Genomic DNA, 26,584 nt, shown 5'->3' with positions numbered 1-26,584 from the left:
TAATAATAACAGAAATGCCAAAGAGTCACATCTAATTGCAGAGCTGGCCTTCCTTACCAGTCTGTTCATTCTCTTCCTGTCAGCAGCCGAGATGCTGCTGCCCCAGCAGGCCACACCATAGAAAATGGCTGATGCCACAACAGAGTCATAAAATGTCTGAAGGAGTGCCCCCTGCACCCCGAAAGACCTCAGTCTCCTCAGCAGAAAGAGTCTGCTCTGTACCTTCTTGTACAGTCCAGTCCAGTTTATTGTTCAGATGAACACCCAGGTATTTGTAAGATTTCACAATCTCAATGTCCACTCCCTGGATGTTCACTGGTGTCGGGGGGGAGTGTTGGTGCCGTCTGAAATATGTGAAAATGATTTGCCTTGAGGCATCCACACTGTCGCCAGCATGAAGAGGAATTGGTTTAGTTGGGTTGGAGTAACAACAAACAAAACTCTCTCCATAAAGTTGAACTTGATGTTTTCCATTGTATCTAACATAAATTATCCCAATCTTCTTCCTTCAGAACTAAGTTTGCCCATTTTTGTTAAACATTCAGCGAGTAACCTTTTGTTTGTTGTAAACCCCTATACAGATGTAGCGCCTCATTTAGGACAGTTTGAAACGCGAGGGCCGTGGTCGGCACGGGGTCTGCCCTCGATCAAGAGACAACCTCCAGTCTGACTTGAGACCGCCCCCGTGATAAATAAATGTAATTATAATGAAGCCAGCTGCAATGCACCAGGGGGTGCAGTGGGGTTCCACACTGGAGCTCATGTGAAAATAAACTGATACAGTACGGTAGATTTATGTCTGGTACTACTGTATAGCGGATCTTTGCCTGTTAAGCCCCGAGCCTGTTTTTCAGGTTTCAGGCTCGAAAATGACATGCCCAAAACAAATGACTACAACTTCACTTCTAAAAGGGTTATATGAATAATTTCTTTTATCAAAGCAAGGTTACATCTGTGAGTTGGATGTAGAAGTGTCAGAATCAATATAGATTTTTCTCAGTCAGAGTAAATTCAGATGGAACATAGTAAAAAAAGGTAAATTCTTACCTCCGCCTACAAAAAACCCATTACTTATAGTGAAAACCACCCTTGGATGATGGGTTAGTAGACTAAAAGCTTTAGGAATCCAAACTATAACATATAATAAGTACCCTGTATCAAGATTGAGGCAAAACAAGTTAAATTTGACCATTTTAGAGAGATTTAGCAAAAAAAGTTCCAGGCGGAATAGGCTTTCGGCACGTTTGGGTATATCTGGTTCCATCAGTGCCATTTGACCTTTTTCAGGTACCAGACTATAAAAATGATGTATTACATTGAATTATCACCATAGGTATTCATTCCATTCAAAGAAAAAAAAATTAAATTAAAAAAATTAAAAAAAAACTTTTTTTTCTTTTTATTTGTGAAAAAAAAAAAGACCCGCCGAGGGGGGCTTTGGGGCTCTAAAGTTTCAAAAAAGGTGTCAATCACCCAAATCGACCAATGGGTTCCAGAGTTACGATCCTGCGCAACATAAATTATGCCAGCTCCAGCCACATTACGCACACGACGCAGCAGCAACAGCACCGGAGGAGCAAACGAACGAAGCGACGAACACAGCGAACAGAGAACACAGAGAGGACAGAGAAAACCGAGCAGTCAACATAACATAATATTATTATTATATATAAGGACAAGGACAAGGATTTATTTGCTTTTAGGACTTATTTGAGCAAATAATGCCACCCAGAAAGAGGCTGTATAAGCTTGAAGATGCCGTGGAAATGGTGTTCGCTGACTCTCCGTCAGAAGATGAGGATCTACTCCAGAAACAATCAGACCCGGATTATGAACTTCGGGAAAGGTATGTACTCTCTCTGTTTGTGTCTATTAGTTATGTATTTGGTGTAATCTATAGTAATTCCACACTCGCAAAATAAAAAATGGACGCCGCTTTGTTGTTCTCGCATAATCGTTCTGAGAGACGAAAAACAATGGGAAGATGCGTGTTGGTGAACACGTATCAATAGATTAATTATAAATAAATAATTAATTAAAACAGTATATAAATAAAGCTGTATTGTATATCAACGCAGTCTATAGGCCTACTGTACGCGAAATGGATGCTGTTTTGTTGTTCTGCGAGACAAGTAAACAATGGGAACACGTGTTGGTGAACACTTATCAATAGATTAATTGTATTTCGTCACTATAACACGGCAGTATATAAATAAAGCTGTATTGTATATCATATATATATATACTGTTATTTCACACACGCTAAATGGAGGAATTATTTCTGATTTGAGTTACATTTTTGAAAGAATAAGCCAGTGAAGTAATCGATTTGTTTTTTCCACATTTTTCAGTGAGTATGACGAGTATGAAATGGCTTCTGGATCACAGCCATCAACATCTGCCTCATCCGAGCTACGACGTGCATCAGATCAGCATACAGTTGCCCCAGAGCCATCAACATCCAAGCTACGTCGCCGGATGTCTGCACCTGTACTAACTCAGCCTCCCTCTGCATCTTCTGATTCTGAACCATCATTTGAGCTGCCCAGCAAAAGAAAAGCATCGAAAAAAGCTGTAAATCCCAGAAAGCGTGGCCGAGGCCGAGGTGGGTCTTCCTCTTCCAGAACGACAGAGGAAGAACTCGGGTGGCACAACAAAGAGGAGAATGACCAAACACCAGAGCCACTGAGGTTCATGCCTGCCAGGGTCCCAGGGCCAGCGTTGGACACCACTGCACAATGGTCTCCCCTTCAGCTTTTCAAACTATTTTTTAGCCATGCCGTGGTTCATACAATCATTGCCAACACAAACACAAAGGCCCTGAATCAATTGCAGGGTGGAAAGAAGTACCCTTGGAAAGTGCTGACTTTCAAGGATTTTTATATTTTCCAGTCCATTGTCATTTTCACAGGCCTAGTTAGCGTTCACAACCAATCGGACTACTGGAGGACAACATTTCCATATCATTTCAAATTCCCAGGTGATACGATGTCCCGGCAACGCTTCCACGCCATCCTGTGGTCATTGCACCTGAGCGACCCTAAAGAAGACGAAGAAAATGATCGCAAAAGGAACACCGCAGAGTACGATAGACTTTTCAAGATAAAGCCCCTGTACACTGAAATCACTGCTGCCTGCAAAGCACATTTCCAGCCCCATCAAAACATTTCAATAGATGAAAGGATGGTCGTGTACACAGGGAAGAGTGAGTTCCTCTCAGGCCAGGGACTCAGCTACACCTCCGTGGTCGACCTCCTGCCTTTCCCTCTGCTCGGTGGGGGCTACACACTCTTTGTGGACAACTTTTACACAAGCCCTGCCCTCTTTGGGGATTTGTTCGCAAAAAACATTGGCTGTTGTGGGACCATTCGAAAAAATCGAGTTGGTTTTCCACAGACTGTGTTGAACGACCTTCCGAAAAAGGCTGAAAGGGGAGATATGCGTTGGATAAGGAGAAGCAAGCTCCTGTTCATAAAGTGGATGGACAGCCGTGAAGTGACCATGTGCTCCACAGTGCATGCAGCCTTCAGTGGACAGACTGTCAGGAGGAAAGTGAAACGGGCTGGTGTGTGGCAGACTAAGATTGTTACCGTTCCTGACGCTGTAGTGGACTACAACAGAAGCATGGGCGGCGTGGATGTGTCCGATGCTTTGTATTTTGATGGAATGAATACCTATAGTGATAATAAAATGATTTTTACGGTATGGTACCTGAAAAAGGTCAAATGGCACTGATGGTATCCAAACGTGCCCAAATGTGCCCAAAGGTTAGTCCGCCTGGACTTTTTTTTACTAATCCTCTATAAAAAGGTCAAATTTCACTTGTTTTGCCTCAATCTTGATACAGGGTACCTATTATATGTTATACTTTGGATTCCTAAAGCTTTTAGTCTACTAACCCATCATCCAAGGGTGGTTTTCACTATAAGTAATGGGTTTTCTTTAGGCGGAGGAAAGAATTTACCTTTTTTAACAGGTTAAGATCCATATGTCACGGATAGGATCATACTCTGCTAAATAAGAGACATGTAATCATTTACAAAACATCACCATGTTGTTATTTAACAAAATAATGTTGTTTAGTCGGAAAAAACGAACGAGAGGAAATGCAGCCGGCTCTCGATTTTTAATCCTAATTTAATCATCATCTTCACCACGATCATTTATGTTTGCCGAATTGACATGAAATCACTGACAAATATGAACATACTGTATTCAACTTCATTAAAACGTTATTAACGTGCCTAAACTCAGTAATTCACTAAAAATATTTATATTTGAATGGAGTCTCGACAGGCAGATCAGGATCCTGACGGGTGTTATTTTCCCCATAATGACCAAGTCGCTGCAAATGATCCCGCTTATTACATGGCCACATTCTCAACAAGGTAACGACATGACTCCCAATATTAATTGAAATGCTTTTATGGATTTAGAAAATGTTTTTATTGATTTAAAAAATAGTTGTATGTATTGATTTAAATTGACATGCATCCGCTAAGAAAAATAGTCCGTTGTTACCGTTTTTTAAACAGTCTGAATGAAACGGCAGCTCTCAGCTGTGTGTTTACACACCTAATGGCTCATCAGCCACAGCTCTCTCCCCCCCCTGATCTTTCTTCTCCAGCAGTTAAAGTGGACCTATCATGCTATATTTGAATAATATAGTATAGGACCATACCTATATAAGGCATATTTATACTTTTTTTTTTTCAAAATACCAAACAGATCATGCATTTTAGCCATGCCTCATTTTGCTCAATTTGACATTTTTTTGTTCTGTTTTTGCAAGGGCAGATTCTGTGAGAACAGCACCATCTACAGGCCTGGCATATGTACTACAGCGTCTCCAGCGCTTTCGAACGGCAATGGCCGTAGCTGTCTCCTCCTGATTGGTGGAGTTGGTCCAATAGCCGTAGCGCCACTGTCCTGACGTCAGGACAGTGTTCAAATCTGGATCAGTTTTTATCAGATCCGTTGCAGCCCCTTTTTTTTTAGAGATTTGGGTATGGAGGAAAATAGAGAGGGTTGTGTTTTCTGACACTTGGTGAGTTCCCTGGAACACCGGGGACACATATTCATGTATAAAAGACGTACAAATGTGCATTTTGCATGATAGGTCCCCTTTAAGTTAACTGTAGGTTACTCTGAGTGACAAGCTTACAGTTAGTGAAGTAACACTTTTTTTTGTGAGTCACGACCTGGCTGTTTCATTCTAACTAGGGATGCTCCGATCGCCAATTTTGGGGCCGATCGCCGATCCGATCGAGTGGGCGGGGCCTAAATGGAAGATTTAAACATCACTTTAAATCTTCCATTTAAAGTGATGTTTAAAACTCAGTTAATGGGGCTCATTCACTGGAGCTTCCACAAACAACAATCAACTTAATTATTACATTCAAATTATGTACATTATTCAAGTTTACATTCACTTTGGATAATAACACGGGAGAAATGAGCAAGCGCTCTCTTTTCCTCTCTCTCCCTCTCTCTCTCCCTCTCTCTCTCCCCCTCTCTCCCTCTCCTGACGGCCCGTCAGTATCGTCTCATGCAGCTCGCTGATCCAGTAATGTGTGAGGCCGACAGTGAAGAATAAATATATTTATAACTAGTTTAGCTTGTTCCAGAGGTAGATCAAATAGCTAATTGTGTTAGGTCTAACTCTTGTGTGTTTCGCTCCGCTCACCGGTCCGTCACAGCGGGTGGAGCTGCAGGATTTCTGCTTCACACACACGTTGCATACCGCTATTTTACTGTCTTTTTCGGACACCTTAAAATAATGCCAGACCGGTGAAGCCAATTTGGCGAGCTTGTTTTTGCCGTGCAGAGAGAAAAGTGTCATGTATTTTACGTCATGCGATCGGCTCTCGCGATCGGCATGTTTAGAGAGCACCGATCGATCGGTAGAGAGTGAGTATCGGCAGATCTCGATCGGTGACCGATCGATCGGAGCATCCCTAATTCTAACATAATGCTCCAAATGCTACTGTTTCCACTCGGACTTCAATACAGCTACACCATTGTTTGGTTTCCATGGTAGCGCGCACTCCTTTCCTGTAAATTACAGGTCCAGCCAGGCAAAACAGTGCACTTCTCTTTCCCGCACTACTGTGACAGACCAAGGGGCTGGGTCAGCCACTAACATATTCATATTTCTCTTCTCAAAAAGAGAAATATGAACGTTAGTTTTTAACTGAAATGATCAAATAAAGTCAAAATGTCCCAGTGTTTATAAACATTGACCATACCGTTCACCAGCCCCCACCCCCTACTGTAGGCCTATGTTGAGTATACTCTTTGTTTAAAACTAATTGGCCATCGGAATATGTGTGTCCCAACCCCCCCCTGTGATATCTCTTCTCCAGCAGTCTGTAGGTTTGTGTTCGCATATTTATGCTGTCGCAGTTCCTGTTGTTTCTATCGCGCATTGCCGGTGTTGTGTCAAATTATGCACCCCCATAATGAATTGCCCCCCTTGTCACGGGAACGCGCATTTCTAAATGACACGTTTACACCTTAAACCGATGTTTAAAACAAAAAGTAAACGTTCAGGGTTTTTATTAATGGTAATTTTCAGACTGTGAGTTGTTTAGTGGTAGCTCATATTAAACTTTTCGCTCCGTATTTGATGGTAGTGGTGTCGAAATTCATTCGTCACTTCCTTTTCAGTTTTTGTTTTTTTAATCTTTTTGTTTTGTTATTATTGTTACGTCCTGTCTGTATACACATGCTTTAAAATGTATTGTTTAATTTTACATATTTGTCATATAATAATCAAAATATATGTTTACAAATGTTACATAGTCTTTGTCAGCATATTTTTGCCACGTTATGCCCCCCCTTGCTATCTTACATAATAAAAGTGTCACATTCATGAAACTTGCTCCATTCATTGGTACTAGTCCTAAAACTATACCCTAAAAATTGCTTGAGGGTGGGAATAATAGAAACATCTTTTTGGGTGGGGTGCATTTTATGACAGGCCTGGTTATCACAATATGCCCCCCCTTGCTATCTTACAAAATAAAAGTGTCACATACATGAAACTTGCTCCATTTATTGGTACTAGTCCTACAACTATACCCTAAAACATGCTTGAGGGTGGGATTAATAGCAACCTCTTTTGGGGGGGGGGGGGGGGTGCATTTTATGACAGGCCTGGTTATCACAATATGCCCCCCCTTGCTATCTTACAAAATAAAAGTGTATGTTGATTTTTGACTTTGTTTAGAGCAGTGAATTCTCTTTCAACTTGGCACTAAGAGTACTGATATGTGTACCATTTCTTTTCTGAGTAATATCTGCATTTTCTCTTTTTTGGAAAACTAAGTCTTAGTTTGGCCACTCATTTTTAATCACAGACGTCTCCCCATCCCATTCAAATTCTTGACTGGAAGAGCAGTGTTGCCTACATGTAAATGAGTGGCATAGCCTATATGCATTTGAAAAGAAATAGTACCCCCCTCTGAGTGACTATCTGTTGACTTCACATCTTGTCACAAACCAGGGGACTTTACTTCCTGATTTTTGGAATACAAAATAATTTATCTGTGTACGTGTTTTACTGAACGAGCATACTGTACTGTGATCTGCATGCACTTATCAAACATTTAATTAAAGTAGTGAAAACAAATAGTGAGGGGGTCCAAAATCAGCCAACGTGCTTTGTTTTTAATGTTCATCACTATAATAATAAGTACATTATTCAAAAGTTTACATTAACTTTGGATAATAACACGGGAGAAACGGATACTCTCTTTTCCTCTCTCCCTCTCTCCCTCTCTCTCTCTCCTGACAGCCCGTCAGTTTCTCATGCAGCTCGCCAAACAGTGGGCGGAAATAATAATAATATTAATTATTTCACACAAAAAGGTTATGACAATATATGACTATTGACGTACAAATAACACTGTCTGTCAATTGTGTAAAATAAGAGGATTAGATTACAACTTGTATTTAGAAATACTCTGTTGTAAATATTGATGCATAAATGTGTTCATCCATTCAATGTGGCATCTGCTATAATGGGGTTAATGTATGATATTACTTAATAATACAATACACTATATAATATATGATATGATAATTACATTTTAATTTTATTCATTTCTTATTTCATAGTTTCTCATCATTATTATGAAAGCACCTATTGTTTTAAATAATGGTCGGAATGTGACCTGTGAGCCTTCTGAATTACCGTGGGATAGCACATTCTAAACTAAAATGTTCAATCAATAAAGTAACATCTTATCTTAATAATATCTTCATATTAATAATAATAATAATAAATCATACAGTATGTGTCCGAAAGGGAGCAGGAGGAAGCAAACACAAAAATATACAAATAATATACTGCATATTAAAGCAAACGATTGTAAAGGTAAAAGTATGAGCATCAAATCAAATCAAGTTTTATTTATATAGCACATTTTTAAACGATTTTTGGTCGAGCCAAAGTGCTGTACATATAATAAAAATACCCTACAGTAAAGACACTTTACAGCAAATACAACAGCACAGTTTGTTCAGAATATCAGTATGAGAAAACGACACCCTCTGTCCTTAGACCCTCACATCGTACAAGGAAAAACTTCCATAGAAAAACCCACATTTCAAAGGGAAAAATGGGAGAAACCTCGGGGAGAGCAACAGAGGAGGGATCCCTCTCCCAGGATGGACAGAAGTGCAATAGATGCCGTGTGTAAATCGAAGAGATAATACATTTTACAGCGTAGGTAGACCGCATGACAAATAAAGAAGTGTAATGTAAACATTTACATTATTATTATGATTATTTAATATATAAAGACTATATATTATTGAATTACAAGATTAGATATACTTTATTTGATCTAAAATATTGATGTGTTCAAATGCTCTTCTAAACACAACTGAAAGTCCATGAAAAGTTGTCTTTCTGTATTTGTGAATGAAGCGCCATCTCCTGGTTAAATCCTGAAATTGAAAATCTGGCAACGCCCTCTTGGAAAATAGTGGGAGGGCTTAACATTCCCAGATGCTGGTCTTAGGCAGGAAGCTGTAAGCTGGAGTCCTATCTGGAGTGCTACATCTGTACATTTTTTAGATAACATCGCTGTATCAGAAACAATGTGCGACGTGTTTTGGAAGTAATATGGTCTGTGTTTACATTAACAAGTATCGTTAACACTCAGAACTAACGCTGTACTAGAGAGAATATGTGTAAAGAATCCAGATATAAAAGGTACTGTCCTTGTGGTAAACCCGCGAGAGAGAAAGAGTTTGAGCTCCATACTGTTTCAGAAATAATGCTTGATGTGGTTTGGAACATAATTTGGCGTTTAATCACGGCAGCGTTTAGCTGAGTTTCTGCTGGTAGACAGCCTTCTTCTCTTCACAGAGCTCACTGCTTACATGCAGATGCTCCAAAGGGGCGTGGCCAGCAGCAGCTCCAAAGGGGCGGGGCCAGCAGCAGCTCGGTTACATTTAAAGGGTCTGACCCAGAATCAGCACTTTAGTAACAGGGCTGGAATAGAGGGGTATGAGGCATGCTACAATGGGTGATCTGTTTGGTATTTTGAGCGAAACACTTCAGAGATATATTTTGTATAGATATGGCCCTATAATATATTGAACCTGAATAATCCACGGCCTCTGAGCGCAGGCTGCGAGGGGTTCAATGCCTCCTTCCCCAGTCTGGCCCTTCGGGGCTGTATGTAGCAGGATGGAGCGCCCAGAGGTTTTGTTATCCCCACATGTCAAAACCACACCTGTCTGTGAACTTGTGGCAAGATTATGAAAAAAACAAACAAATTGTACAAATCTTAGCGGTGGATCACTCGGCTCGTGCGTCGATGAAGAATGCAGCAAGCCACGAGCTGCGAGAATTAATGCGCCCCGGGGTCCTCAGTGTCCGGCAGTGGCTCAGTCAGTAGGGGCTTGGACTGGGAGCCGTAGGGTCTCCGGTTCAAGTCCCTGAACAGACCTAAATATGGAGAGTCTACTGGTATTTGGAGAGGTCCCAGTTCGCCTCCTGGGCCCTGTCGTGGTGCCCTTGAGAAAGGCACCGGACACCCCCCCCCCCACTCCCCATTGCTCCACGGGCGCTGTACAATAATAATAATCAATTTTGTTTGTAAGCGCACTTTTCATTTGAGTAAACAAAACTCAAAGTGCTAATCACTGCCCACTGCTCCTAGTACTAGGATGGGTTAAACATAGGGACCAAAAGATATTGTACCATTCCGAAGGAAACCCATCTGGGCCTTGGGCCTTGTTTGATTTAAGATGTGCTATATTGCTGAACTAATTTCTTTCTCTGTTATTTTAGCAACCATATGGCTACTCTGCTCACTAGTCAATTTGGCCAGAATAATCGTCTTAAAGAAATCTTCAATTTTCACCCCATCGATTTAACCTGTTACGCACCGCCCCCCCGGTACCGGGCGGATAAACGCGTCATTTGCAGGAAACAACGTCTAAGGAATCTTAATATTTAATAAACTATGAATGTTTTATATCCATGTAACGGGAAGAAACTCAGCTAACTGATCTTTTACATGTTTTCTTCCAAAAAAAAACCACAATGCTAACACTCAGCCTCTGAATTAGCCACGAGCGAAACAATTTAACCTATCACTGCACCTAAACTCACTCATAACTCCCTTATTACTTATCCTAGATGCACAGCCAACCCGTCAATTAGCATCTCCTGGAGACACAGAATCGTTTGGTGCCGACCTCAACACTCAGTGATAAACATTTGCGACGCTATACACGAAAACGTACATCAAAACATGTGGTGCTAGGTAGCTAGAAATGCTAACATGGCTTACCTTGGTCAAAACTGGTCTTCAATGGCATTAAAACGATAAAAAAACGATGCTGCAGTTAATCCATAGGTTAATCCAATGTGTCTGTGTCCTCTTTGAAATGATTTCTGATAATCCATAAGCAATAAAACTGCTTTTTCGTTTCCAAATCAGAGCGAGAGATCGCTTCACTCTGGTGCAAACCTGCACGCGGGAAGCCCCCACCGTTTGTTTTCACAACGAGTGTGTGTGGGGGCCTCCCCCTTCGATTATATTGGCTCTAACGGTCAGAAAGAGGTGTCAACCATCCAAATCGACCAAGGGGGGCCAGATATATGGGAAAAAAAACATTTTCACCCAAATCACCCAGAGGTGGATTGGTTTTGGCTAAACCTCTCTAAAAAGGTCAAATGTCACTTGTTTTGCATCAATCTTGATACAGGGTACTTATTATATGTTGTACTTTGGATTCCTAAAGCTTTTAGTCTACTAACCCATCATCCAAGGGTAGTTTTCACTATAAGTAAAAAAGAATATTTGGACGGACACTATAATTTACAGTTTTTTACTATGTAAAATCTGAATTTTCTTTAAAATAAAAAACATCTATATTGATTCTGACACTTCTACATCCAACTCACAGATGTAACCTTGCTTTGATAAAAGAAATTATTCATATAACCCTTTTAGAAGTTAAGATGTAGTCATTTGTTTTGGGCATGTCATTTTCAAGCCTGAAACATGAAAAACAGGCTTGGTGCTTAACAGGTTAAAGGTCCAAAAAAAATGTTTCAATAAGACAAAGGTCCGTTTATTACGGTCATTCAAACTTTTAAACAATTTAAACAAGATTCTTAACACGAGGTTGCAAAAACAAAAATAATCTGTATGCAGCAGTTTTCATTGTTATTGTGAAATAAATAAATATATTTACACACGTAAGGTCATCATCTTAACAGTTTTGTATGCTCATCCGTGAGCAGAGCATCAAGTTGACATGTCTATTACAGCTGAATGCGGCGATTACCATTTTGTTCAGCAAAACGCCTCACAAACTTATTAAGATCAACAGCTTTAGTGCGTTTTGATTCAATGCTGAGTACAGCCAAACTTGACAGTCTCTTCTCTGTCATTGTAGACCGCAAATAACTCATTCCTTCAGTACTTGGGTCCGAATGCTTCTCGTTTTGCGCCGTCCCGTTCAAATGAAATCTCCGCCAATCATATTTCCACGCTCGCGCCAGGGACGGGGGAGGGGTTACAAGACGTGCATCTTGTGCTGCATTCACTTGCACTCGGACATTAGAGACTTTCTCTAATAAATGTCAGATGAGCCACAACTTTTCTTTCAAAACAAAGCTGCCAACTGGGGTGGCAAGGCCTATTTTTAGGGTGGCAGTTACCACCCCATGCCACCCCGGTAGGTGAAACTAGGCTACTAGCTACAGTACAGATGCAACTAGATGAGCTGTTAACTCTCGCTCTGACTTTTTTTTTTTTAAACTCTCGCTCTGACTCAGACAGGTTGAAAGAGACGACACACGCATTTTTCCCACCCGCATTCCGCGAAGACCCGCCCTACTGTGCCTCTGATTCGCAGACTGTTCGTGGGGGGAAAAAACGCTGACGGGATGCTGAATGTGATTGGACCAAAGCGTTGACAGACACACACAGACAGTGGAACAGTCTGACATGCAGAGCGCTGTATGCAGTGGACATAGCGGAGAATTTTGACTCGTTGCGTTGTGGCGATGTCTCGCAGATAACACAGATAATACAGATAATACATATGAAAAGTATAATTTGCTCAGAGTCCAGAGACAGTTGTGGTTCGGTCCGGATCCGGACCGGAGTCCGGACTTTGAGGATGCCTGGCTTAGAGCTTTCGTGACTGCAAACATTTTTAAACAAACAAACATTGACACACATATTTATTTAGATATGTTATTTAGAACAAGTTTAAATAAAAGGCTGGAGTGTTTCTTGCTCTGCCAGGTACAACAAGTGGGATTTATCTTGTATTACTATACTGTAGCATATCGTTTTTGATTCCCACTGTCACGGATATAATCATATTCTGCATTAAATAAGATACATTTAATAATTAAAAAAAAATCACATTTCGTTTATTTTTAACTAAATAAATGTGGTTTAATCCACGTGAGTTTACAACTACAAAAATAATCAGTTTGTTTTTGTATCACATCCGACGGGAGGAAATGCAGCCCGGCTGTATAGAAAACTGTAGTTTCCCCACAGCAGCAGACGCACATTCATAATATCCGCTGGCGCATCATAAATACATCGATAGTGTAAGTCAGGGTTCCTGCAGGTTTCGCCAACTCAAATATAAGACTTTTTAAGACCTTTTTAAGACCACTTTGAATAGAATTTAAGACCTATTTCACGGCAAGAAAGTATGAAGGAAAATTGCTATGAAAGAAGAAATACGTCCCATAATTACTTACAAAGTAAATGTATTCATGTTCAACATAAAAACAATGACTGAACATAACAGCATAACAGTACAGAACTGTGTTAGACAAAAAGTGTGTGTGTGTGTGTGTGTGTGTGTGTGTGTGTGTGTGTGTGTGTGTGTGTGTGTGTGTGTGTGTGTGTGTGTGTGTGTGTGTGTGTGTGTGTGTGTGTGTGTGTGTGTGTGTGTTGGGGCTGTGCAATTAATCGTATTTTAATCTCAATTACGATTTTGGCCTGCCACAATTACAAAAACAACATCGAAAAAAACGATTATTTTGCTTTGCTAGGTTGTGACAGTGCACTACAACATATTTGATCTAATTAATTTTAGTCTAATTTATTTTTATTTATCATATTTATATATGTTTAGTAGCTTTTGGAAGTGCGCTCCAAAATATGTGTTGATCTTGTTTATTGTTATTTATTATTTTTATATTATTTATTTAAATGTATCATTTATTTAATTTATTTTTGTATTGGTTTTTCAGTTGAATTATACGTTCAGGGTAATCAACAGTTAAAAATATACTGTTCAAATTATTATTTGTTTTAAAGGAGACATGTCATGCTTTTCCGGTTATTACCCGTCCCCTTGTGTGTTATGAAGGTTTTTATGCAAGTAAACGGTGTGCAGAGTCAAAACCCTCAAAGTACACCCTGTAGCGAGTAAAACTCTAACACAGAAAATACCTCCCCAAAACGCCTCGTTGGAGATACGTCATTGTCCATTTGATTTCGGAACGAAATGGACCAATCCGTGGAGGCGTTACGCTACGTCCGCGGAGCCGTTACGTTAAGCCCCCGCTGATTGGTCCAAATTGACCAATCCACGGACTTCCTCACACACACATCTGTGTGCAGGGAGCAGGCAGCTCAGCTGATTTCTCCTCCCTGGCTGCAGGCTGATAACAGACAGTTGGGATCGCGGCGAAATTCTCTCTGCAGACCCATTCTCACAGCGTTTATCAACCTTTTTCTTACTCAATATCAAGCCACACTTATTGTTTTTACTTCGGCTGTGACTTTGTGTGTGCTCAGGATGAGTTTGGCTGTGTTTCGCTGTGTATCGCTAACAAGGAAACAACACCTCCACGGAGCTCAGCGCGATTCACAACGTCCCGACCAATCAGAGCACACTGTGCTCACAGGGAGGGTGGGGTCTGGAGCTATTGGAGCTACAACGAGCCGTTAAAGGCAGAGAGTGAAATTCAGTGAATACACGTAGTTTACAGAGATGCTGTATGAGAAACCAATGTGAGTTTGGAAAAATGCACAGTATAAATCTATTCTAGTAGACCTCAACAATGGAATTATGATCAGTGGAAATGGCCATGACACCTCTCCTTTAAAGTTCAATAAATGGATGTTTTCAAAGTCAATGAATAATCGTATTTAATAATCGTGATATCAATTATTGACCAAAATAATCGTGATTATGATTTTTGCCATAATCGAGCAGCCCTAGGTGTCGGTGTGTGTGTTGTGAGAGAGAGAGGAGAGAGAGAGAGAGGAGAGAGAGAGAGAGAGAGAAGAGAGAGAGAGAGAGAGAGAGAGATGATAGAAGAGAGAGAGCAGAAGAGATAGAGCGAGAGAGGCAGCGAGAGAGAGAGAGATCGTAGATAGATCTAGATTAACTCGGATATCTATCTCCACTCCGATCTATGCCTCTCTTATCTCTCTCTGCGAGTTTCACTATCGCATCTCTCAGAGAGAGAGAGAGAGAGCGAGAGAGAGAGCGAGAGCGAGAGCGAGAGCGAGAGCGAGAGCGAGAGCGAGAGCGAGAGAGAGAGAGAGTGTGTGAGAGAGAGTGTGTGAGAGAGCTATATTCAGAGCTCTGCCTCATCGTTGCTGTTGTATGATTGGTGTTTAACTACGGTATTTAGCGTCGCCATGTAGGTCTACAGCACCTCCGCTTTTAGGGTTGACGTAGACCCAATAGTCGGCCGGAGGTCCCCTGGTGTTGTTGCGGGGTCAGTGTATGTTTTGGTCATTGGATTTTCTTTTCACAAATGGATATTCAAAAACAAAAAACGACTGGATATTTAATTTTCGTTTTAAAATTGAAAAACCAAAATTGAAATACAAGGCATTTTTCTTTATCATGGTCAAAAAGGGATATACTAAACTTAAAAAACGGGATGATTTTCATTTTCTACTTCTCAAAACAAAAAATTAAATCACTAGAAAACAGAAACAAAAAAACAACCGTTTTATCATATTCTGCTACCGGAGGTTACCTTACAAAATAAGAGCGCAGATGAGGTCAGAATCCGTGTATCTACGGTCCATTTGTTTTTCTTTATTAAACAAGTAAACGGAAGAGCGTCTGTGAGGCGTTTTTGCTTTTTACCTTACTAAATGGTCAAATGGTCCTTGGAGCGAGGGGCGGGGCGAAACTCACGGAAGTGATTTCATAACAAAAGCACTCGTTTGCTAAAATCACACTTTGAATCACTACAGTATCCTGTTGAAGGAACGGTGATTATTATAAACAAGGGGAATTTAGCGATCACAACGAAAACGGCCAAGACACACTTTGAGCCCAGAAAATTAATGTTATTAAGGGCTGTAAATATAATAGGCCTATTTCTAAAATGGACCACATTGTTAGGAGATGTAAACTATACAGCGATTCTGCACTGCGGTCACTCAGCCGCCTCTCGCGTTTGTTTTTTCAAATCAGCTGCTCTTCATTTTTTTCCTGCTATATTTGACCAGTGATACAAATCTTTTTTACCACAAGTTCTTAAGAAAACTGACACTGTTGGACTCGGTACTAGTTTGACTTCTACCAGAAATAAAATGAAGTACTTTTACTGTGTACTTTTTGATTAATCCTCTGTCAGAGTCCCCTCCATAGAGGCTCCATAATGCATGTTTTCTGCTATCTTTGATGAATGATACAAATACTTAATTGATACTGTTTGACTTTGTATTAGTTAGCCTACTACTAACAATACATTGAAGTACTTTTACTGTGTATTTTTGGAGAAATCCTCTGTCAAAGTCCCCTGCTGAGAACAAAATCAAGCCACTTCGGCTAAGTTTGATGAGGGAATTCTTTTTTGTTGCCATTAGTTCTTCGTGAGATTGATCCTGTTGGACTCAGTACTAGTGAAACTACCCCCACAAGTACTATGAAGTACTTACTGTGTACTTTTCCAATAATCCTCTGTCAATGTCCCCTCCTGAGAACAAGAATGCATGTTTCTCTGCTATTTTAAATAAGCGTTAAAAAACCTTTATTCATGAGACTGATATTGTTGGACAGAGTACTTTAAGAGGATGGTAGACATGATATCAGCAATACTTCCAGTCAGTACCCCGGCAGCAGCATTTTACACCTTGGAAAGTCTTTAGAGACTGGCCTGGATAGCTGGTCTATCCTTCAGCAAAGTAACACACTCTGTCACTCTTGTTGGCCTCTTATGAAGCTGCTGTCTTTTAAAATATGATTATTTCTCTGCTCCTAGTTCATTCCTTGCCGATTCTTCCATCAGTCCCAGTCATTGCATGTCAGTCAATAGAGCTTCGAAAAATGTGTCCAATTCAACAAAATATTTTTTTGTGAGTGAAGGCCAGAGCTAAATTATAGATTGTTTGATTGTGTAATTACAAGGTGAGAGAAAAGAAATCCACATCCTCCCATGAAACGTATTTTATTTACTTTTCCATGTTATACTTACTTGCATTAGAACATTTGCATGTTGAACTACATGCTGATATATCTTCCCCAGCCTCAAGGAAATACATTAAAATAAATGGATTCATAATTTAAAAAAATTGATTAACCTGTTAAGCCCGAGAGACCCCGGTACCGGGGCACTGCCGCAACATCTTGCAGGAAACAGTGTCTGAGGGCATGTTCATTTAATAAAACTATGAATGTTTTATATCCATGTAATGGGAAGAAACTCATCTAACTAATAATTTTTATTTATTTTTCAAAAGAAAACCCACAATGCTAACACTGAGCCTCTGAATTAGCAACGAGCGAAAAATGCTAACACCTTACTGCACCGAAAATCACTCACAAAACCTTATTATTTATCTTTTCACCACATCCAACACATCGTGAGGTGACACAGAATCGATTGACACCGACATTACCACTGAATTATACGTATTTGCGACGTTATAAGCAAAAACGGACATCAAAACAGGTGACGCTAGGTAGCTAAAAATGCTAACATTTTTACCTTGGCTCTGTAGTCTCTCCAAAGTGGTCTTCAATGGCATTAAAACAATAAGAACGCTGCTGAAGTTAATCCATAGGTTAATCTAATAAATCTGTGTCCCTTTGAAATGATTTCTGATAATCCATAAGCATTAAAACTGCTTTTCCGTTTCCAGATGTCAAAGCTAGAGATTGGTTCACTCTGATGGAAAATTACATGCGCGAAGCCCCCACCTTTTCTCTTCACAACGTGTGTGTGTGGGGGACTCCCCCTTTGATTCTATTGGCTCTAACGGTCAGAAAGAGGTGTCAACCATCAAAATCGAGCAAGAGAAGCCAGAGATATGGAAAATCCACCCAAATGACCCCAGAAGTGGTTTATTTTTGCTAAATCTCTCTAAAAAGGTAAAATGTCACTTTTTTTGCATCAATCTTGATACAGGGTACTTATTATATGTTGTACTTTGGATTCCTAAAGCTTTTAGTCTACTAACCCATCATCCAAGGGTGGTTTTCACTATAAGTAAAAAAGAATTTTCGGACGGACACAGTTTACTATGTAAAATCTGAATTTTCTTTAAAATAAAAAACATCTATATTGATTCTGACTTTTCTACATCCAACTCACAGGTTTATCAATACTTTGAGAAAAAAGATTATTAATTTAACCCTTTTAGAAGGGAAGATATGGTCATTTGTTCTGGGAATGTCATTTTCGAGCCTGAGACCTGAAAAACAGGCTCAGGGCTTAACAGGTTAAAATGTATAAATTAATAATGTTGTGTGCAAACTAGGGCTGTCAGTCGATTAAAATATTTAATCGCGATTAATCGCAAATTAATCGCACATTTTTTATCTGTTCTAAATGTACCTTAGAGGGATATTTGTCATGTTTTTAATACTCTTATCAACATATGAGTGGACAAATATGCTTTATATGTTTGTTTATTATCATTTGAACAATGACAAATATTCTCTTGAATATTAAACACAACAACCTCTGAACATTACAAATATTCGCCTCAATTCAACCTGGAACCTCTCTCATACAATACTGTGTGTGTGTGTGTGTGTGTGTGTGTGTGTGTGTGTGTGTGTGTGTGTGTGTGTGTGTGTGTGTGTGTGTGTGTGTGTGTGTGTGTGTGTGTGTGTGTGTGTGTGTGTGTGTGTGTGTGTGTGTGTGTGTGTGTGTGTGTGTGTGTGTGTGTGTGTGTGAGTGAGAGTGAATGTGGAGACACTGTGATGGGTTGGAGCTATGGGCAGCTCAAGGCATATATGCCTGTGTGTATGAGCTGTGTTGCGCGCACTATCCGTGCTGAGTGTGCTGACTTTTCATACAATGTCCCACTGTCTGGCTACCTGCATAAAGTCAAGTGCTCGGCGCAGTTGTCGGCGAAATGTCGCTCCTCTGTTTTCATTGAAACAGCTCCTTATATCCGTTAGCGCAGCTAGCTAGCACCAGATGCTAACAACAACACGTAAGGTGTGCTTCGCTCGCGCCACACATACACACACCCTCCCGGTCAGGGGCGAACTGGCCATCGGGACGTTCGGGACGAATCCCGATGGGCTGGTACTGAAGTGGGCCGGTCGGACGATGTGGGCCGGTCGGATAAGTCACTAGCACCCCCCCCCCCGTCGACAATTTCCTCGCGGTATTTACTTGCGGCACCGAGGTGGGCCGGTCGAGAGTCCCGGGCTGATTTGTAGTCCCAGTCCGCCCCTGCTCCCGGTCCTCCCGATGGCCAGTCCGGGCCTGCCGGTGAGCGTGGAAGTGTGGGTCTGCCACAAGCGGGCGGCAGGAGCGGGGCTGTCAGCATCAGCTTGTAGATGGTATTTTAAACTCGATGCGCTCTGAAACTACGGGGCGCCCGAGGACAAAAAATACACATGCGTTAAATAATAAAATAATTAGTGGCGTTAATTTTTTTTTGCGTTAACGCGTTATTAACGCGTTATTAACGCGTTAACTTGACAGCCCTAGTGCAAACATATCAAATTTAAATATAAAATGAAAAGAAAGTTTACTTTTGAAATGATTTCTCACAAAAACCTTTCTAAATTATAATAAATTATTAAAAAAGGTTTAGTCAATATACGTCTTTCTGCCTAAAATAGTTGAAATTGAATGTAAACTATATCAAACACCACATGCATGGCAATTAACCCATTTTTGCCCGCTATTTAAATTGACTTTGGTTAGTTAATACAAATATTGATATTATATATATATATATATATATATATAGCATATAACTGACGCAGTCTTTCTGAACACTTTTTTAAAAAAATACTGCAAATGAAGAATATTTAAAACAAATTGCACATATAGTGCCTTAACTTGAAATTTGAAAACACGTGGCAACTTTATTAATACAGCAGTTGAAAAGATTTGTGGAAGGATCAATTCTTCATGGGCTTCAATGGCTCTCTATAAGGGTGTTTTATGGTTGCTTGTTATCCTCAGATAGTGGTTTGTTTAAATAACTAGTGACATTTGAATACATATTGCAAAAAAGGGCTCCAAAAAAGGCATATATATATAACCTGGCCGGCTTAGCCAGTGTGTATTTCTTCAAGCACCACAAGATTCAGAGTTTATAAAGTACAATTCTGTGCCATCGATTGTGTCATTTCTCCAAACACATACAGTAAAAATGCCTGTTTTGAAGCCTTCAAATGGTGCAGGAAAAGGACTTTACATTGTATTATACTTAAAGACAGGACTATTCAGTTAAGAGAAGAGAAAAAAGGAAAGAAAATTGTTATAATTGGTGATGTAACATGAATGACATACATAATATGAGGTCCTTGGCACTCTAGAGGGGTCATTTTGTGATCATGGGGCATCACCATGGATGTATAATAAGAACTGGATACAGCGTGGGAGGCGGGGCCTCGTTCATTCCTATGAGAGTTGCTCATTGGCGCATGAAGACAAAATGGCCCAACTTTTCAGAGAGCAAAACGTCACAAAAGTATTCATATAATCATATCATCCGTTCTTATTGTGCATCAATGGGTAAAGGTAAAACTCTGAATTGAACTGAACACGTCACATGAACGTGCCGGGCGGCGCGGTCCCCTGGGTTAGATCCGCGTTCATAATGCAGAGGAAAATAACAATCAGAATAACGTTATTATCACATTTTACAACTTGAGGACCGAATGTTTTTAATAAGGGCTATACTGGGTAATTTATTATATATAGTTTAAAAAAAAATATCCAACGATTTACAGACGTCTCTTTCCCAATGTTAGTCAATGGGAAAAAGTATTGTCGGGCCCAGCGACTGATACGGAAGTGTAGTACCGCCGTTTGGCCACAACGAATATTTTCCTCAGAGTCCGGTGCACTTCCTGGGGGCTTGGGCATCACCCTTACAGCATCAGGACACTATCATATGGAGTCAGACACTGGAAGTGTGCTGGATGCTGATGCGTTGACTGGGACTGATGGAAGGATTAGGCTGATGAGGCTGAAGAATCGGCAAGGAACGAACTAGCGGCTGAGAAATAATCATATATTAAAAGACAGCAGCATCATAAGAGGCCAACAAGAGTGACAGTGTGTCACTTTGCTGAAGGATATTTGTGACTATCCAGGCCAGACTATAAAGACTTTCAAAGGGGTAAAAATGCTGCTGCTGGAGTACTGACTGGAAGTATTGCTGATATCATGTCTACCATATCCTCTTAAAATACTCTGTCCAACAATATAAGTCTCATGAAGAAAGGTATTTTAACGCTTATTTAAAATAGCAGAGAAACATGCATTCTTGTTCTCAGGAGGGGACATTGACAGAGGATTACTGGAAAACTACACAGTAAGTACTTCATAGTACTTGTGGGGGTAGTTTCACTAGTACTGAGTCCAACAGGATCAATCTCACGAATAACTAATGTCAACAAAAAGGAATTCCCTCATCAAACTTAGCAGAAGTGGCTTGATTTTGTTCTCAGCAGGGGACTTTGACAGAGTATTTCTCAAAAAATACAAAGTAAAAGTACTTCAATGTATTGTTAGTAGTAGGCTAACTAATACAAAGTCAAACAGTATCAATTTCATTAAGAACTAATGGTAAAATTGTATTTCTAGCATTCATCAAAGATAGCAGAAAAACATGTATTATGGAGCCTCTATGGAGGGGACTTTGACAGAGGATTACTCACAAAATACACAGTAAAAGTACTTCATTTTATTTCTGGTAGAAGTCAAACTAGTACCAAGTCCAACAGTGTCAGTTTTCTTAAGAACTTGTGTTAAAAAATATGTGTATCACTCGTCAAATATAGCAGGAAAAATGAAGAGCAGCTGATTTGAAAAAACAAACTCGAGAGGCGGCTGAGTGACCGCAGTGCAGAATCGCTGTATAGTTTACATCTCCTAACAATGTTGTCCATTTTAGACATAGGCTTATTATATTTACAGCCCTTAATAACATCAATTTTCTGGGCTCAAAGTGTGTCTTGGCCGTTTTCGTTGTGATCGCTAAATTCCCCTTGTTTATAATATTATCACCGTTCCAAGCAAACGAGTGCTTTTGTTTTGAAATCACTTCCGTGAGTTTCGCCCCGCCCCTCGCTCCAAGGACCATTTGACCATTTAGTAAGGTAAAAAGCAAAAACGCCTCGCAGACGCTCTTCCGTTTACTTGTTTAATAATGAAAAACAAATGGACGGATTCTGACCTCATCTGCGCTCTTATTTTTGTAAGGTAACTTCCAGTCGCAGAATATGAAAAAACTGTCGTTTTTTTGTTTCTGTTTTCTAGTGATTTTATCTTTTGTTTTGAGAAGTAGAAAATGAAAATCATCCCGTTTTTTAAGTTTAGTAAATCCCTTTTCGACCATGATAAAGAAAAACGCCTTGTATTTCAATTTTGGTTTTTCAATTTTAAAACGAAAATCAAATATCTAGTCGTCCAGAATATCCATTTGTGAAAAGAAAATCCAATGACCAAAACATACACTGACCTTGCGGGAGCTGCTGCACTAGCTAACGCTGCACTAGCTAACGCTACATTAGCAAAACAAACGCTAATTTATTTAGCAAAGGGTGCAGCGGGCTTCAAACACGTTCCCCTCCACTGGTTTCAACCAAGCACTGAATTTGATGTTTTCCAACCAAATACGGTTGAACTTACACTTCCCCATATTTAGTTGTAAGTAGATTCGAAGATACATGAGTTTCTGACTGCCGCTAGCTGAAGCTTGGTTGCTAGGTTACTAGCTGGGTGTTCTCCGATAAGGGGCCGGGGGAAACAAAGTTAGTGATTTGAGATAGTTCCATGTTGATTTATTTCAATACAAATTGTTGGGGGGAACTGAAAGGCTATTACTGTACTGGTTACTTTGCAGCCCGGACATTTCCCCCAAAACACATTTAGATGCTATCGCATTCGCAACACAGAAGTACCTTTCAATTCCGATCATTTTCAAGACCTTCTAAATCATATTTAAGACCTTTCTTATTTTTTTGGTCATATTTAAGACCTTTTTAAGGCCTTAAATTCAGATTATCAAATGTAAAACTTTTTAAGACCCCGCGGGAACCCTGGTAAGTGCAGTCGGATTCTCAAAGCACTGCAGTCTCTTCTCCTACATCCTTTTGAATTCTCCTATCCACTATTCATTAACCCTGAAAGGATCTGTCGGCCATCATCGGTGTGACAAAGCTCTACCATCCCCCCTCTGTTAACAAGAGATAGTATGTTGCGGACTCTCTTTGTTTCAAATAATTGCCCATCGGAATGTGACAAAAGTCTCCCATGGGAGACTTTTGTCACATTCCGATGGGCAATTGGAATTACATGCAGGGCAGCATTGCCGGTCTGAAAGGGTCTCTGGAAATATCAAACATTTAATTAAAGTTTTAAAAACAGTGACAGGTTAAAATTAGAGGTGGAAGAAGTATTCCGATTATTTACCTAGGTAAAAATACGTGTTAGAAGTAAATGTCCTGCATTCAAAATTGTCAATTGCCCAAGTGAAAAGTATTATCATCTGAAAGTCAAATGAATCATTATGTTATTAGTATTAAATACATATAAGTATTTGTACAACTTATATTTAGAAATACTCCGTTGTAATTATTGATGCAATGTGTTCATCAATTCAATGTGGCATCTGCTATAATGGGGTTAATGTATGATATTACTTAATAATACAATACAACACAGTTGATTTACTTCGATCTACTGTACTGTGTACACCACAACAATATTACAAAAAATATACTGCATATTAAGGCAAACTATTGTAAAGGTAAAAGTATGAGCATAAAAAATAAAGAAGTGTAAACATTTACATTATTATTATGATTATTTAATATATAAAGACTATATATTATTGAATTACAATTAAGATAATAAGAATAGATATACTTTATTTGATCTAAAATATTGATGTTTTTTCGTTATAGCAGCTAGCCTGTGAAAACCATAATAAATAAGTGATTAAATGCTACAGTATTCAGCAAACACAACTGCAGAGCTGCAAACATTGCAAACAAACTAAGGTCTACAACACCCAGTTGTTTTTGTGTATTTGTGAATGAAGCGCCATCTCATGGTTAAATCCTGAAATTGAACAAATGGGGAAATTTGGCAACGCCCTCTTAGGAAATAGTGGGAGGGCTTTAATCTCCCAGCCACTGGGATCCGCTGGGTTTTTGGTTGGAATCCGCTGGGTGGAGTCCTATCTGGAGTGCTACATCTGTATATGCGCTCTTTTCTTCTCTCTCCACTGCTGTCCTCCTCTCCTCGAGGCTCGCGCACGCGCACCCAGCCTGAACGCCGATTATCAGGCTGCACTGACTGACAGCAGCCAGCAGGGCAGGACAGCAGCAGCCAGCAACACACACACACACACACACACACACACACACACACACACACACACACACACACACACACACACACACACACACACACACACACACACACACACACACACACACACACACACACACACACACACACACACACACACACACACACACACACACACACACACACGATGGCTGAGAGAGAGAGGAGCGTTGTTTGGAGCCACATAAAAACTGTTAATGCATAATTAAAGTAAACGTTATAAACTAGAGAATGCAATTCCTGAAGAAATTGCTAGTGGGAATGCTTTATGCTGAAAAGCTGACGCTAAACTGCTATGCTGAAATGTAATGTGTAAGAAGAAAGTGAAGAATTTAGATTGAAATGATACATGAACACTGGGGGCTTGAATGCGTGATGAGAGAAGAAAAGAAAGTAAAAAGGCTTGGAAAAGCAGCAGAATATTTGAACTGCAAACTTGCAAACCTAAAGTGGACCAGGCTTTGGTTAAAATGATAGCCACTGATTTTCAACCATTCTCGATTGTTGAAGACAGGGGGTTCAGAGCATACACAGAGGCACTGGACCCATCGTATGTGCTGCCAAGCAGAGGCACTCTATCAAAGCAGATGCTGCCTAACCTTTTTGAAAAGGTCAGAGCTGACATTGAAGAGCAGATTAAGACTGCTCCTGCTGTATGTTTAACAACAGACTGCTGGACCTCCAATACAACAACAAGCTACATGTCAGTGACATGCCACTATATCACTGACTTTAAACTTAGATCAAATTTTCTGGACTGTTTTGTTGTCACAGAGCAGCACACATCCCAAAATCTGGCGCAAGAGTTGAGCCAGGTTGCAAAAGAGTGGGGCATTCAAGACAAAATTGCAGCCTGTGTCACTGACAATGCAAGCAACATTGTCAAGGCTGTGAATGACATTTTTAAGCGGAACCACGTAAGATGCTTTGCTCACTTGCTGGATCTGAGGGTCAGATATTCAGTTCACCAATCTGAAATCCAGGCCTTAATTCTAAAAGTGAAATCTATCGCAGAGTATGTGCGCAGAAGCACAGTGGCCTCTGCAAAGCTTTGTGAAATGCGACAACAAATGGGGCAGGTCCAGTTGCGAATGAAGCAAGATATAGCCACATGGTGGAATTCAACATACTACATGCTGCAGCGCGTCATCCAAATCAAGGAACCCCTTGTCTCCACACTGGCACTGATCAATCCACTGCTACCAGCCTTAACTCCTGAGGAATGGGATATCACAAAGGAGGTGTGTGATATTCTTAAGCCCTTTGAAGAGGTGACTGTGGAGATGAGCTCAGAGAGGTATGTAAAAATAGTGCAATTATATGAATTACATTTTTCATGCATTATATGCTGTGTTGATGGTCATTAATATAAGGCCTGATGGTCATTAGTAAAGAAGGCTGCAACTGCATTAAACAAGAAACACAATTTTAATCATTATTTATTTTTTCAGAGCTTTGTGACAGGCTCAAAAGCCATTCTGATGGCACGGGGGCTCCAGAGAATTGTTGCCCACAGGCAGAGAAACCCCTCCATCTACGAACCTGTCAAAGGGATGGTTAATTTCCTTGCAGCGGATTTGGAGAAAATATTTGGGCAAGTTGAAAGGGTCAGAGTGCTTGCTGAAACGACACTTTTGGACCCTCGCTTCAAAAAGCATGCCTTTGTCAATGAAAGGAACGCAGAGGAAACTGTGTCAAGAGTGGTGGGAGCAGCAACGCATGCGGCAACACCAACATTACCCAGCACAGAGGAGGAGGAGGAGGGTGGCACACCTGTGAGTCCTCCAAGTGAGCCAGTGGCTCAATTCTGGGCTGACTTTGAGGAGCGAGTGACCACTGTGAGGCCAGGGATCCAGAACTCGATCACTGAGGCCATGCTGGAGATCAAGGGATTCTTGGCAGAGCCACTTATCCCCCGAAAGGCTGACCCCCTGGAATGGTGGAGAGTTCGAGCCCTTGTGTATCAGAATGTATGCACAATCATGAAGACCAGGCTCTGCATTGTGGCCACATCTGTACCCTCAGAGCGTGTTTTCTCTAAAACTGGGCAAATTATCACAGACAGGAGGAACAGGCTCAGCCATTCCAAAGTGCCAGCGAAGAGATATAATCCCTCCACCTGGTCCTAGGTCTACCCCTTGGTCTCTTCCCAGCTGGACGTGCCTGGAACACCTCCCTAGGGAGGCGCCCAGGTGGCATCCTTACTAGGTGCCCGAACCACCTCAACTGGCTCCTTTCGACGCGAAGGAGGAGCGGTTCAACTCCGAG

General features: G+C 40.5%; 1 protein-coding gene across 1 annotated transcript in view; it reads left to right on the top strand.

Annotated features, from left to right (window-relative positions):
* The first annotated feature begins 1,755 nt into the window (after positions 1 to 1,755).
* slc2a15a (solute carrier family 2 member 15a) overlaps positions 1,756 to 26,584 on the top strand; it is a 197,886-nt gene continuing 173,057 nt past the window's right edge. Inside the window, exons 1-4 of the mRNA XM_034131972.1 lie at positions 1,756 to 1,846; positions 2,981 to 3,274; positions 25,091 to 25,233; positions 25,768 to 26,276. Coding sequence (XP_033987863.1) covers positions 1,756 to 1,846; positions 2,981 to 3,274; positions 25,091 to 25,233; positions 25,768 to 26,276 — 1,037 coding nt within the window. The remainder of the gene's footprint in view (positions 1,847 to 2,980; positions 3,275 to 25,090; positions 25,234 to 25,767; positions 26,277 to 26,584) is intronic.

Source organism: Trematomus bernacchii, unplaced genomic scaffold, assembly GCF_902827165.1.
Source record: "Trematomus bernacchii unplaced genomic scaffold, fTreBer1.1, whole genome shotgun sequence".
In the NCBI taxonomy this organism is placed as follows: Eukaryota; Metazoa; Chordata; class Actinopteri; order Perciformes; family Nototheniidae; genus Trematomus; species Trematomus bernacchii.
This window is presented reverse-complemented; position numbering and strand designations above follow the sequence as displayed.